Here is a 12,842-nt window from a genome sequence, read left to right on the forward strand (position 1 = left end):
TCTGTTTTTCTTTTTTTGGGGGGTTGGGTGGTATGATGGGTATATAAACAAAAAATACTTTTGACATTTAGGGCAGACAACAGCTATACGATGTATGTGAGTATAATTTAATGGATAGAAATGTCTGATGCTGGATGTCAATAAAAATAAAATGAAAAAAAAAGGGAAGCGGATATTCTTCTAATTCCAAATAAACATACCCGCGTAAGTGCATCGCTGTCCGAATCCACATCTGACATAGAGTCTGAATGTCCTGACGTCTCTTCCCTGAGTTCAGTCTTCACCCTCTGCAGACCCACTGGACCACACAGAGCAGAAGATGAGATGAAGATGGTGATGTCACACTTTGAGAGCAAAGTATGAAACTCACAGAAGAGATTGGCCGTATGAGCCTCGCCGTGCTGCCCTCGATGGACCTGCATCTTCTCAGACTTGTCTGTGGTTTTTGCCTGACCGGTGGCTTGTCTGTCAGTCTCTGTCTTCATTGGGCTAGTGCCGGGCCGCCTCATGACCCTACACAAGCGACGCAGCATTAGTCACGTTCCCCGGTAACATGGAGTACGTGTGTTTCCGTTTCGTGCTTACTTGATGATCCTGCCGTTGACCAGCGTGAGTCGAAGGTGGTTCTCTTCCAAAGACTCGGTGGCGGCGGCGGCGGCTGCTGAGGCCGTCGACACTTTGTTGAGCTTGCCGTGAACCTTCGCACAGAACGCCGGATCCTGTGGAGAGGCAGTCGGTCAGTCCAAAAGTGGAGTTGGGCATATTTACGTTTGTTGTTCCATCATTTTGGATCACAGTTAAAAGGAACTATCCAAACAAGTGATGTGTGGCACTGCACTGATACTGTGTTGGGGTTTCATAATGGTCATTTGCGATCTAGAGGGGTGAAAAAAGTATTGTTTTTAACAGATAGCTGCACAGAAAGGAATATGAGACACGCAACTTTTGTCAATGAGCCAAATAGTAAACAGAAAAAGAAGAAGCGGTTCCCAGTGTATCAATTCCTTGGAATTGCTTGCCATTTTGTCAAGCGATGATCTTATAAATGCTTCCAAGTGGGGATGAAGTCATTACGTAACGTGATTACTGCATAGTGACATCAAGATGGCGATGCCTGCTTGAAACAAACACTAATATTTTACAAGAAAAGACTGCAATAGCGCATTTTATACTGATTATAAGGATGCTATTTCATGAAGAGGACATGCGAGCAATATGTCGAAACATTTGAACAAACTGCAAGCAATAATTATAATTGAAAGTCACGTTTTTAAACACCTATCTAATCCCAGCAGCAGTAATGCTAGCATGTCATCTGAATACAGCAGGTATTAACTCACTACCAATCGTGTTAGCACTATTATTTATTCAATTAAAATTAATTCCTTCTCACTTAGATGAGCATGAGAGACAGATTTTGACTGGCTTTGACGCGGGCAGCCCCAGTTCATGTCTGCCGCTAGACAAATGTCACCAGGCGGCGACTAGGTTTGTGGTCTATTTGCTACAGTAGACATTCCTAATTTTCAGTAGGTGAATGTTCAATTCAGAGAAAAGTGGAACATTTTAGTCCAACCGGATTTTCTCTCAGTCACATTTATACAGCTGAAACTCCAAAAATTTGAATATCGTGTACAAGTCCATTCATGTCAGCAACTAACTTTAAATGTGAAACTAGTAAGTGATATTAACTCACTACATGCAGACAGATATGTCAAGCCTTTATTATCACTTTGATGACCTTGCTTACACTGAAACCCCACATTTTCTGAGATTTTCAATTCAAGGTTTTCCTAAACTGTAAGCCACAATCATCAAAATTATAACCAATAAAGGCTTGACATATCTTACTTTGCATGTAATTAAGTTAATATTACATGTTACTAAATGTTACATTCTTGTGTATTTTCCACATGATTTATTTTGTGAAATTCTACAGAATAATATTAAATGTAATTTTTAAAAAGTACCTTTTTTTCTTCTATTCTATGTATGTGACCTCACTGTAGGCTTTCTAATATGTTACATCTAAATTAAACAAAATTTAGGCTAATTCACTTGTTTTCCCCAAATAACAATCGATAACAAATTGATATGTTGAAGAACTGAATCGAAAGTGGAATTGGAACTTAAAGTTGCCATATGTAGAAATGTCATGTCATCATTAAATGGCCCTGATATGTCAAAATACATGAATAAATATTGTTCTGTTTAAATACCTCAGAAACTAATACAGGTAGTTCAGCAAAGATATTCTCATTGCAAAATTAGATTTACAGCCCCGAAATCTTGCTGTTATTTTTATTTCGATGTCCCGCTCTCTATATCGTTTACCCAATTAGAAAGTCTGTGAGTGTGTCACATCCAGGTAGCCAGTCACCTTCGTCTAGTTACTGGCAATGGTAAAGTTATTAAATATGTCAGACCTTAGTAAATCTAAAATGCTTCGTTACGATTCTCAATCTATTAACGATAAAGCCAGGAACAAAACAAGGATTTGTATCGGGGATGCCTTTGAAAGATGGAGACGATTGAAGGCAGAGATTTTTTCATCCAATGCCAAACTTGCATATTTCTTAGGTAAATAAAACATTTACCTTTTTATTATTATTTGTAATAATAAAAAGGACATTTCATATTTAAACTATATTGTCTAATACAGTCTATGACCTTGTCTAACAAAGCTTGTATGTTCGTGCAACGAATGCTTAGCAAGCTGGCCCGGTCAATGACACATCGACATATAGGCTAACGGGGGAAATATATGCCCGTTAGCCTATATGTCGATGTGTCATCTAAATGACAGGGAAAAGTATATTTTCGATAAATAAAACGTATGTGGATATGGGTACAGCAAATCAGCATTCTCAAAATGCTGATTTGTTGAGAAAATTAGTTCCAATTAAAGTTTCTGGTACTGTATTTGCATCTGGCACATATGGGGTGGTATTTGCTTGGCACATTATAATAATGCATTACATGTAAGGATTATCTACTTTGTGTATTGACATGGTAGTAGGCTATAGTATTTATGCAAAACGTGGTTTTTGCGTAACGTGGGTTGACTCATAGAATCACACTCTGCACTGAAAGTTGGTGACGTGCGTAAATGGAAGAGAATGCAGTGCGTCAGGTTGGATGCAACGTGGAGTTATGCTGAGGGTTGCCATCAAAGTAGGCCTATGCGACATATGATATCCATCCATTTTCTACCGCTTGTTCCTTTTGGGGCCGCGGGGGGTGCTGGAGCCTATCTCAGCTCCATTCGGGCGAAAGGCGGTGTACACCCTGGACAAGTCGCCACCTCATCACAGGGCCTTCACAGATAGACAGACAACGTTCACACACTAGGGCCAATTTAGTGTTGCTCATCAACCTATCCCCAAGCGCATGTTTTTGGCAGTGGGAGGGCTAATATATTTTAATGGTGGTCCGTGCGGTCAAACTAGATATTTTAGCAGGGTAATGCCAACAATCTGTCCCAACTCCTGACTAAAAAATATTGCTGCGTAACTTTACAAATACATTTGGCTAATCGACATCAGTAAAATGTTGAATAATTACTTAGTAAACCATCTTGGAAGAAGCATAAAAAAGAGAAACCTACAGGTTAGAACTCATCGATTGCCATTTGAAGTTCCTTGGAGTAGGATTCGGATTCAGCTGCGTATCTGGCAACCTCAGTCATAAAGAGAGGGAGGGCACTAGAGAATTTTGACTGTGTTTGCAGAACCTTAAGATGTGACTTTAAGGTTTTACTACTTACGAATAAAATACTACACGGTCTAGCTCCATCCTATCTTGCCGATTGTATTGTACCATATGTCCCGGCAAGAAATCTGCGTTCAAAGGACTCCGGCTTATTAGTGATTCCCAAAGCCCCCAAAAAGTCTGTGGGTTAAGAGCGTTTTCATTTCGGGCTCCAGTACTCTGGAATGCCCTCCCGGTAACAGTTCGAGATGCCACCTCAGTAGAAGCATTTAAGTCTCACCTTAAAACTAATTTGTTTACTCTAGCCTTTAAATAGACTCCCTTTTTAGACCAGTTGATCTGCCGTTTCTTTTCTTTTTCTCCTATGTCCCACTCTCCCTTGTGGAGGGGGTCCGGTCCGATCCAGTGGCCATGTACTGCTCGCCTGTGTATCGGCTGGGGACATCTCTGCGCTGCTGATCCGCCTCCGCTTGGGATGTTTTCCTGCTGGCTCCGCTGTGAACGTGACTCTCGCTGCTGTGTTGGATCCGCTTTGGACTGGACTCTTGCGACTGTGTTGGATCCATTATGGATTGAACTTTCACAGTATCATGTTAGACCCGCTCGACATCCATTGCTTTCCTCCTCTCCAAGGTTCTCATAGTCATCATTGTCACCGACGTCCCACTGGGTGTGAGTTTTCCTTGCCCTTATGTGGGCCTACCGAGGATGTCGTAGTGGTTTGTGCAGCCCTTTGAGACACTAGTGATTTAGGGCTATATAAGTAAACATTGATTGATTGATTTCTGGACACATTATTACATCCATCCATTTTCTACCACTTATTCCCTTTGGGGTGGCGGGGGGCGCTGGTGCCTATCTCAGCTACAATCGGGCGGAAGGTGGGGTACACACTGGACAAGTCGCCACCTCCTCGCAGGGCCAATGGCTCCTTAAATGTATTATAGATTGAGGATGGTGACAAAAACAGGCACGCCACTCCTTGACTTTTAGTAGGAGCAGTAACTTCCAGATTAACACATTTTGGCGCTTCTCAGTCAAATGACGAAGTTGCTGTATCAGTCACGTTTTTTTTCTTAAAATGACATACACATCGAAGTACACAGTCTCACTTGTGTTTTTTACAAAGCAGGGATACTTCAATATTGTTTGACCCATCACTAATCCAAACTTTGCATGTTGTTGCCAGTTACCCCACCTAACATTGGTTAGAGTTGATTTTAGGCACTAATAAAACAGACAGTAAGAAGGCTTAATATCAAGCCAAATTATAATTTTCTCTTTGGAAAATTAACTTCAGGCCATCCCTGATGACCAGTCAGCATTAATTATTGTGCTGTGTGTTTCATGTTGCTCACCTCCTCCAGCGGTCCCACCTCCAGTCTCCTCAGCACTTCCCTGGTGTGTTGCTCCAGTATGTCCAGGTTGGACGGCGCTTTGGGCGTGTGCCGCTGCTGCTCCTTTAAACGCCTGGCGGCACGTCTCGCCTGTCGGGCCTGGCATAGACGGTCTAGCGTGGCACGAGTGGAGGAGCATGCATTGGACCCGGTGGGACCTCCGGGGACACTTCCCTGAGATTTGACAGGCTTGGCAACAGCGCTGCTGCTGCTGCTATTGTTGCAGCCACTACCATTGCTCGGTTCTTCCTGAAGAAGAAAGACACACTTTTTTAGAGGAAATCCTCGCCTGCGTTGCGTTCAAAGGTTATGCAAGCTCACCTCCAAATGGCGTATTTCCTTGGTTAGCTCTTTAATGAGATGGTTGGGCCTGATGTCTGGGACCTCGCTGTTGGGCTGCGTCACCTCTCTTTTCAACCAGGTCTTCAGTGCAAAGATTAAAGCCTTCACTCCCTCTGTCAGATAGGTTGGCGGTGGACATGTATCTTCTCGGAGCTCTGATGGGGAACATGATAAATTCACAATCACGACAAGTTAGTATAAATGTAATTCTATTTCTTGAAAAGGAGAAATGCATATAGTTTTTCTAATCCTAATGTCGTCATATTCAACCTTTTCTTTACCTTTCAGAGTTTTTAAGAGGTTCTTGGCCACATACCAAGAGATGGCCTCAAAGTACGGGAACTTAAAGAGGTCTGGCGTTTTCAGACGACGCTCCATTTCGTAACACCTGCAAGCAACAAATGTACTCTTAGTATTCAACCCTATGAAATTGAGTGTTTTTCATTTTAAAACATAAATAGTGTTATGAATTATTCTGCTATTGAAGCTGAACTTAACCTCAAATATTCCACAACTAAATTTTTGGAAAATATTGCAAACAGGGGTTCCGATGTTAAAGATATTAAGAAATTAAAAAGACACTCTTCACTTAGATAAGAAGTTAAGAAAATATTTGAAGTATATATTTCAACCCTTTTCCTGAGCATGTCCATTGGCATTTGAATGTTCAACCAATTGAAAAGGTTCCTTACAGGTTAAAGAATAAAAATTCCAATAATCAATATGTAAATGATAAAACATGAGTTGAGGCAGAAAGTAACAATAGATATTTGTCCGCCGATCTGTGTTTAACACATTTTCTCTATGATCCCAATTCTACAACTGTTTTCAGTAAAAAAACATAAAAACTCTGAATGTGTGTATTTGCCGATTGTTATCAGTGGTCCCTCGTTGTAGCCTCACAATGTCACAATTTTTTGACTGAACATTTTATGTTTATCTGGCCCAAATTAGGTATTTTTTACATCTTATATTTATTAAAGTACAGCATTTGTCTTATTTTCTATTCAGATGTTGTGGCGATCACAGCAGATACTGTATATTCAGCAAACAGAACTTTCGTTTCCAGGTTAAGGGGAACTTCCGTTTCCAAGCTGATGTTAAGTCATGTTAAGCGGAGAGTAAAAGTGTTAATGCCAGTGATCTTTGATGCCTGCCTATCAATAACACATTACAACATTTGGGAGTCGGCAATGACGACATCACTATTGCTGATCAAAATGGTGACAGACAGTTCTCTGCTGCACCTGAAGGGGGACTCACCAGACCTGAGCCGCTGGTTTGAATATAAATGTGTGTACCTGAGTTGCATGCTGATGTTGAGATTGTGCAGGAAATTTCCCCCAAATGCCATGCAATCCTGAGAGGTGAGAACGCCATGGATCCAGCCTGCAGAGGGCACCGCAGCATTGAAATTTTACGCCACCAGTGACATTTTATACAGCAAAAAGTTGACCACAAGAATGACGATGCAGTTATCTTATCCAAACAAATTCCACTCTAGATTAGGTCCAGTACCACAATTACCACTCTCTGAACCAACATCAGGATAAACACTGTTTTTTGAACAACTCAAAGTGAGAGAAAGCAGATTCTAGTGGGGGATGGGGAGTCTGTGATAGAAAGGCCTGATAAATACTGCTTGGCCGATCGCTGAGCTCTCTGACCCCCCCGCCCACCTAATTCCAACCTCTCCACGCCCTCTCAGCTTACTTGGGACAAAGTCCCCCCTGACGCCTGAAAGAGCAATGGAGGAGGACATCCAGGAGTTGACAGGCTGGAATGAAGCTTAGAGCTCATTGACAGTTAGCACTCTAGCATGATGGTGCTATGTGGGGAGCTAAAGATGAGTCATCGTTGGACCCACATTGTGTGTGTACACCACATACCTGTGGGGATGAGCAGGGTGGTCCCCTGGGGCACGACGCACTTGTAACACTTGTCCACTTTGTCCCCAAAGAACACTTCACTCTGATTGGGCGAGGAACTCCATGCCTCATATAGTGCAAGGTTGGCTGGCGTAGGCTTGATCAAGTAGAAGATCTTCTCACCCTGTAGAGCGCGTGAAGATGTTTAACTACATGTTTTCCATTTTCATTTCCTGCAACAAAACAATACTTTATTCTCACGTACCCAGAGAACGTGGTACCAGACGGATGTGCCACCAAAATCGATGTGGAAATCCGTGTAGCTGTCCTTAACGCCCATGAGGCAGTACTTCTGGACAAAAGGCTTAGGGAAGAAGGAGTCGTCCGGCCAGTAGTTCTCCACCCAGGACATCTTCTGGGCCACATCAGGAACCACCACCAGTTCTGACATCCTAAGCAGAAATGACCATGTTAACAACCCTTTCCCAAGAAATGACAAAAAAAGGGCATGCCGAGGCTGACGGGACTCACTTTGTGTCCGAGAACTCCAGGCTGATGAGGTTGAGGACTTTGGGCCGGTGGGGGTTGGTGAAATACTTGATAAACTGGCTGAGCTTCATCTTGCTGTCGGCCTGCCGCGCCACGTCAATCACATCAATCATTTTGTCCCCACCTAAATCGAACGTGAGGCATTACACCACCATTCATTTACTTCCTGTTGCAGAAGTACATGTGACAACGGCTCTTCAGTGAGAGGCCGACAGTGGTAACGGAGTGCTGAGGGGGTGTCGGGGTCACTAGGGTGTTGGTTTTAGACACTGAGCCCTAAGGGGGCACTGAAATGGCAGTCTGTGGGGGAGGGAAGACTTGACTATCAAGTGTGTTCAGAAGCTCCCAAAGGAGGCTTGGGTGGAGGTGCCTAACAGCATGGAGGAAAATACAGATGTGTGTGTGTGTTGAGGGGGCATTGTCAGGCACCACAATAAATGTTAAAATAAAGAACTTGGAAATATCTGTGACATCTGAAGTTACAAGAGTAGGACAGCCGTGCTTTCTTTCTTTCTGCAGGCTTTTCCCCAAATACACATTTTATTGGCCCCCTTTAGGTTCTGCAACACACACAAACATGCACACACATTCGTACACACCCCAGCTGGCCAGCATCTGATGACAGACAACAGCTGGACCAGCAGTTTAAACAAACGCCTCGCTACACGTCTTGCAGGCACTTGAGGTCTTGATGCCAAAATCTCTCCAATACAAACCAAACAAGGCTTCTTGAAAGTGATGTCTTCAAAGACATCACTTTCAAGAATGCTCAACAAGGGTTGAAGATTTAGGTCTTTTTTGGGTTGACGAGACTTCTGCTAGTACATTAGCCAGACATGAGGCAGTTGTGTTGGAAGAAATGTAATCTGACACCGAGTGGCTGCTCACAACACCTGTGCTTGGCTAAGTTTTCAATAGCTGAAGGGTGTTTGTGTTTAGTAGGTGGGAAAGGGGAGTGTTTGTAATCTAAACTTAATGATCAAAACAGCGGCAGGCTTGGTAAATGGGCTTGTAACAGGAGCCGGGAAGTGGCGGTGGGCTGTGGTCAAAAAGAGGGCAGAGAAAGCCTATCAGAGTGTCTTATCAGCTAAGGCCTGATGACTAAGGCGTCGGTTTAGAGCCCCCACCAGCTTGGAAATGTACTCTTATTGATACGCAGATGGCCACTTAGCTGGGTGATGTTAAGTGTTTTTTCGAGAATCACAGCCAATCGAGAAACACAGGAGTGCCTTCTGTCATTTGACACAACATTTGGTGGTGCATTAAGCTTTAGGATGCGTTCCTTACCCACATACTGCTCCACGTCTCTGACATTGAACGCCTGGGGCGGCAGCTTGAGTCCCAGGCCCTCCATCTCCGTGACCATGATGGGATAGTTGAAGCCGTGGCGCTCCAGGTACTTGGGGGTCACCTGCTCGCCTTTCATTCTCATCAGAATCTCTTCACCACTAAAAATATGTTATAGCTGGGTCAGGGCCAGTGATTCAGATTTTTTTAAAAGGTCCAACTCGAGCACTTTCTGATGTTGTAGTCACACAAGGCCAATCGTACCGCGTGTCAGGACACTTTACACTTAAGATCTAAGACATGGGTCCCCAAACTACAGCCCACCAGCATCCAAAATCCGGCCCACGGGAAGTCCCAAGTAAAAAAAAAAAAAAAAAAAAAAAGTTTTCTTTTTATCATAATTTTTTTAAAATCTGTCTATAGTAATCCATTTTCTACCGCTTGTTTCTCTGTCTCCTAGCTGCTCAGGCAAATCACATTGTATAAAAACGCATTTTCCCATCGATACTGTGACATCATCGCGCTCGCGCCACAGTTGGTCGGAGACAGTGATTCAATTAGTGCATACAATTAGTGCGTGAGGAATATATGCAATGCGCCCCCCAACCGCCCGAGTCCAAAAGTTTGGGGACCCCTGATCAAAGACCTTGGCTAGTATAAGTGCTCTTTGGCACAATTGGAAAAGGTGGGCCAGGGCACAGCCAAGTGATAGAATGACTTAAATGTCATTTCCCCTTCCAAGGTTTTTATGGCAACTGACACATTTCATGAGAGAAATAAAACCCGAACACTTTAAGTAATCCACAGTCAAAAATAGACAGTACACTGCAAAAAGAGCTGAAAAAATATAAATAAATAAAAAGCCTAGATTTTAGGTAAAAATACAAAAGACTAGTGAAGTTAAATAGCTGCATGGACAGATGATTGTACTTGAGAATACATCCCAAAGCAAGATTTAGATATTTTTAAAATAGCAGGTCTTTTGACTATTTTATGCTGAAAACAAGCAAGATTCAACTTTTAATTCTTAAATTAAGCGACCTCAAGATGTTGCAGAATCTTTAAACACAATTTTCCATGTGGGGGGGAACTAAATTATCTTATTTGAAAAGTTGTATTCTCAGTTTTAAAATTTTAAACTAACAAAATAAATACAATCAAATTAAGATTAGTCAGTGACTAAAAATAAGTAAATAGCTCTAAACCAGGGACATGTCTATACATTTTTTTAAAGGGGAACTACACTTTTTTGGGAATGTGGAATTGTTATGAAAGACATGACAGCTGGATTTTTAAAAATGCATTCTAAATAACGTAAATAAACTTTAATAAAAGTCTGCTTACAGCAGAGCCAATGGAAGGTTCTCTATTCCGCTTATTACATCCAGTAAATAACAATAAATAAATAAAACCTACCAACAATATTCCATTTACATTTCATGACTTGAATATTAACCAAGTATTAGTGATATTGTTATTATAATCACTAATGCAGATTAAGTAATTTATAGCGACGTCATTATCACGCGCTTCTGTGCCTCTTTTGCTTGGCCAGCTGTTTTCTCGCTTCCTTGCTCGTGGACGTTTATTCTACCTCTTACTTGGATAGAAAAAGGATGAAGACATATTCCAACGACTTCATACACTGTGACAGCCAATTTAGACACAGAATTGGCAAGAAGATATGAAAATAATTGCTTGTTCCACCCCCATTTTCTTCACAAGGATTATGAGTCATTCTACATCTAAATGGGACTATAACAAGATTCTATCGGTCGGCATCCAAATGAGAGTAGACTTAGTACAGTAAGTGACGTTTTATTATGTTTGTTGGCTCCAATGAAGTCTGCATTGAGTAATAATCAGTGATGTAGCCGAAAATAAAGCGAACGTTGTGATGCGTTTTTGAAATTCATGTTCCGAAAATGCTTAAAATGAGCAAAATACGTACATATTAAATGATAACATAAATATGCCTGTTACTACATTACATATATACTTACAGTATGGATTTCAAATCTTAATGGAGGGTTTTGGATGTTTTTGAAGGGCTTTATAGGCAGAATAGTGTGACTCCCATAGGCTCCATTGTAAGGAGACTTTTGATTGCATTTATTCAATATTCAAAATGCATAAAAAAAGAAAAACATGTGTGTTTGTCTTACATAGGGATTGTGAATGACAGGGAAATTTGCCCAAAAAGTGCAGTTCCACTTTATAAATGGACAGGTGGCAAATAATTTGCAGTGCAATACAGAATAGAGGTAACACAAAAGCTTAGTGAGTAAGTCAGCAGGGGCTGGGAGAGTGAGATAGAATAGCACCCAAGTTCATCACAGTGCAAGTGGCCTTGAGCGAGTACGCTTTAAATAATTAATTCCCAACCAATGTGCTGCGGTAAATGATCCATTTCACTTACGTGATCCAAAAATGATGATTTACTCCAAATAATCGATATTTGTTCATCTATCCTTGCCATGACATACAGTAGTTACAGTTTTATTTTTGCCTCATTCCTGTGAGAATCCTGTATGTAACTGAACCATTAGGGAGTGGGACTATCAGGGATTAGCTGCAGTGTGCTCAAGCAACCACCAGGTAGCATCTGTGAGCAAATTATTCTCTATCATCTCTTTTGGATTTATCCGGTAGATAGGGCATTTTTCACACATTCTTAACTCAAACTTAAAGTGAAAGATGTGGCAAAAGTACAACCTTGCCCACAGTACAGTAATCGGCAGATCATTTCAATGCTCTCCCACAAGAGGGGAAAAGGTACATAATTAACCAAATCATTATTTCAGGATATGTAATTTCTGTGCCATTTTGTTTGGTGGCGTGCCACAGGATGTAAAATATGCGCCTTATCTTAATAAAATGTTCAGAAACACTGCTTTGAGTAACTTAAACATCATTACAGTTATTAGAGTCCGACTTGACGTCTACCTTGGAAATGTCCGACTCTGCAGCTCCTTGACGAAGACGGGGGTGCCAGCTTGCACCGGCTTAGCTCCATCATTAGGTTCTGTGTAATCATGGCGGTGCCAGTTGTGGCGCCTTTTCACTGCAGGTGGAAGAAAAAAAAAAGAAAGACACGTTGGAGCCTTCCCTGCGTCACACTTGGACGTATGCAAGATAAGCTGCTATACTCACTCAGGGAGGGTCCGTGTATGATGTCACAGTTGGGACAGTGGTAAACGTCGATGTCCACAGCATGGTGCTCTTCCACCTGAACACAGCTGGACACGACATAGAGAACATTCAGAACAGGATGATTCATGATAGGACGTGAGCACGTTCCAGATTAGATAACGTGCTCTAATATGAGTACAGTGTATTATACGTCAGGTCAACCATTAAAAGGGTCCATTGAGGTCACATACAAAGAAGTGCCTGTGCTCCATATGCCGAATAATTATGTTTAAAATCCATTTCTAAAGGGCTTCACTACACCCGGGGGGTGGGGGGGTGTTTGTCCCCGCTTGACCTAAAATAGCTAGCGAAATTGCCTGCCTACAAGTCAGTTATCTGCAAGGCATTGTGATGAGTGGTAAAAAAAAAATATCAGAACAGTGTCAAACTTGTCCTAGATGTGTTGGCATGTGGTTCATGTTGGGGGATATTCGTAGTCTGCTATCAGCTTTGATCTACTTGGAATGGCAGGAAACTGTAAAAAGGAAATAAAAGT

At 41.9% G+C, this 12,842-nt stretch overlaps 1 protein-coding gene across 1 annotated transcript in view; it reads right to left on the bottom strand.

Moving 5' to 3' along the window:
• The window catches only part of kdm7aa (lysine (K)-specific demethylase 7Aa), a 36,090-nt gene that overhangs the window by 10,629 nt on the left and 12,619 nt on the right, over window positions 1–12,842 (bottom strand). Inside the window, exons 2-14 of the mRNA XM_061911978.1 lie at window positions 12,308–12,393; window positions 12,101–12,218; window positions 9,155–9,315; window positions 7,850–7,991; window positions 7,584–7,770; window positions 7,340–7,502; window positions 6,752–6,839; window positions 5,732–5,838; window positions 5,430–5,605; window positions 5,070–5,357; window positions 586–719; window positions 371–513; window positions 201–298 (exon numbers count right to left, since the gene is read on the bottom strand). Coding sequence (XP_061767962.1) covers window positions 201–298; window positions 371–513; window positions 586–719; window positions 5,070–5,357; window positions 5,430–5,605; window positions 5,732–5,838; window positions 6,752–6,839; window positions 7,340–7,502; window positions 7,584–7,770; window positions 7,850–7,991; window positions 9,155–9,315; window positions 12,101–12,218; window positions 12,308–12,393 — 1,891 coding nt within the window. The remainder of the gene's footprint in view (window positions 1–200; window positions 299–370; window positions 514–585; window positions 720–5,069; window positions 5,358–5,429; window positions 5,606–5,731; window positions 5,839–6,751; window positions 6,840–7,339; window positions 7,503–7,583; window positions 7,771–7,849; window positions 7,992–9,154; window positions 9,316–12,100; window positions 12,219–12,307; window positions 12,394–12,842) is intronic.

This window comes from Nerophis ophidion, linkage group LG10 (assembly GCF_033978795.1).
Source record: "Nerophis ophidion isolate RoL-2023_Sa linkage group LG10, RoL_Noph_v1.0, whole genome shotgun sequence".
Taxonomy (NCBI): Eukaryota; Metazoa; Chordata; class Actinopteri; order Syngnathiformes; family Syngnathidae; genus Nerophis; species Nerophis ophidion.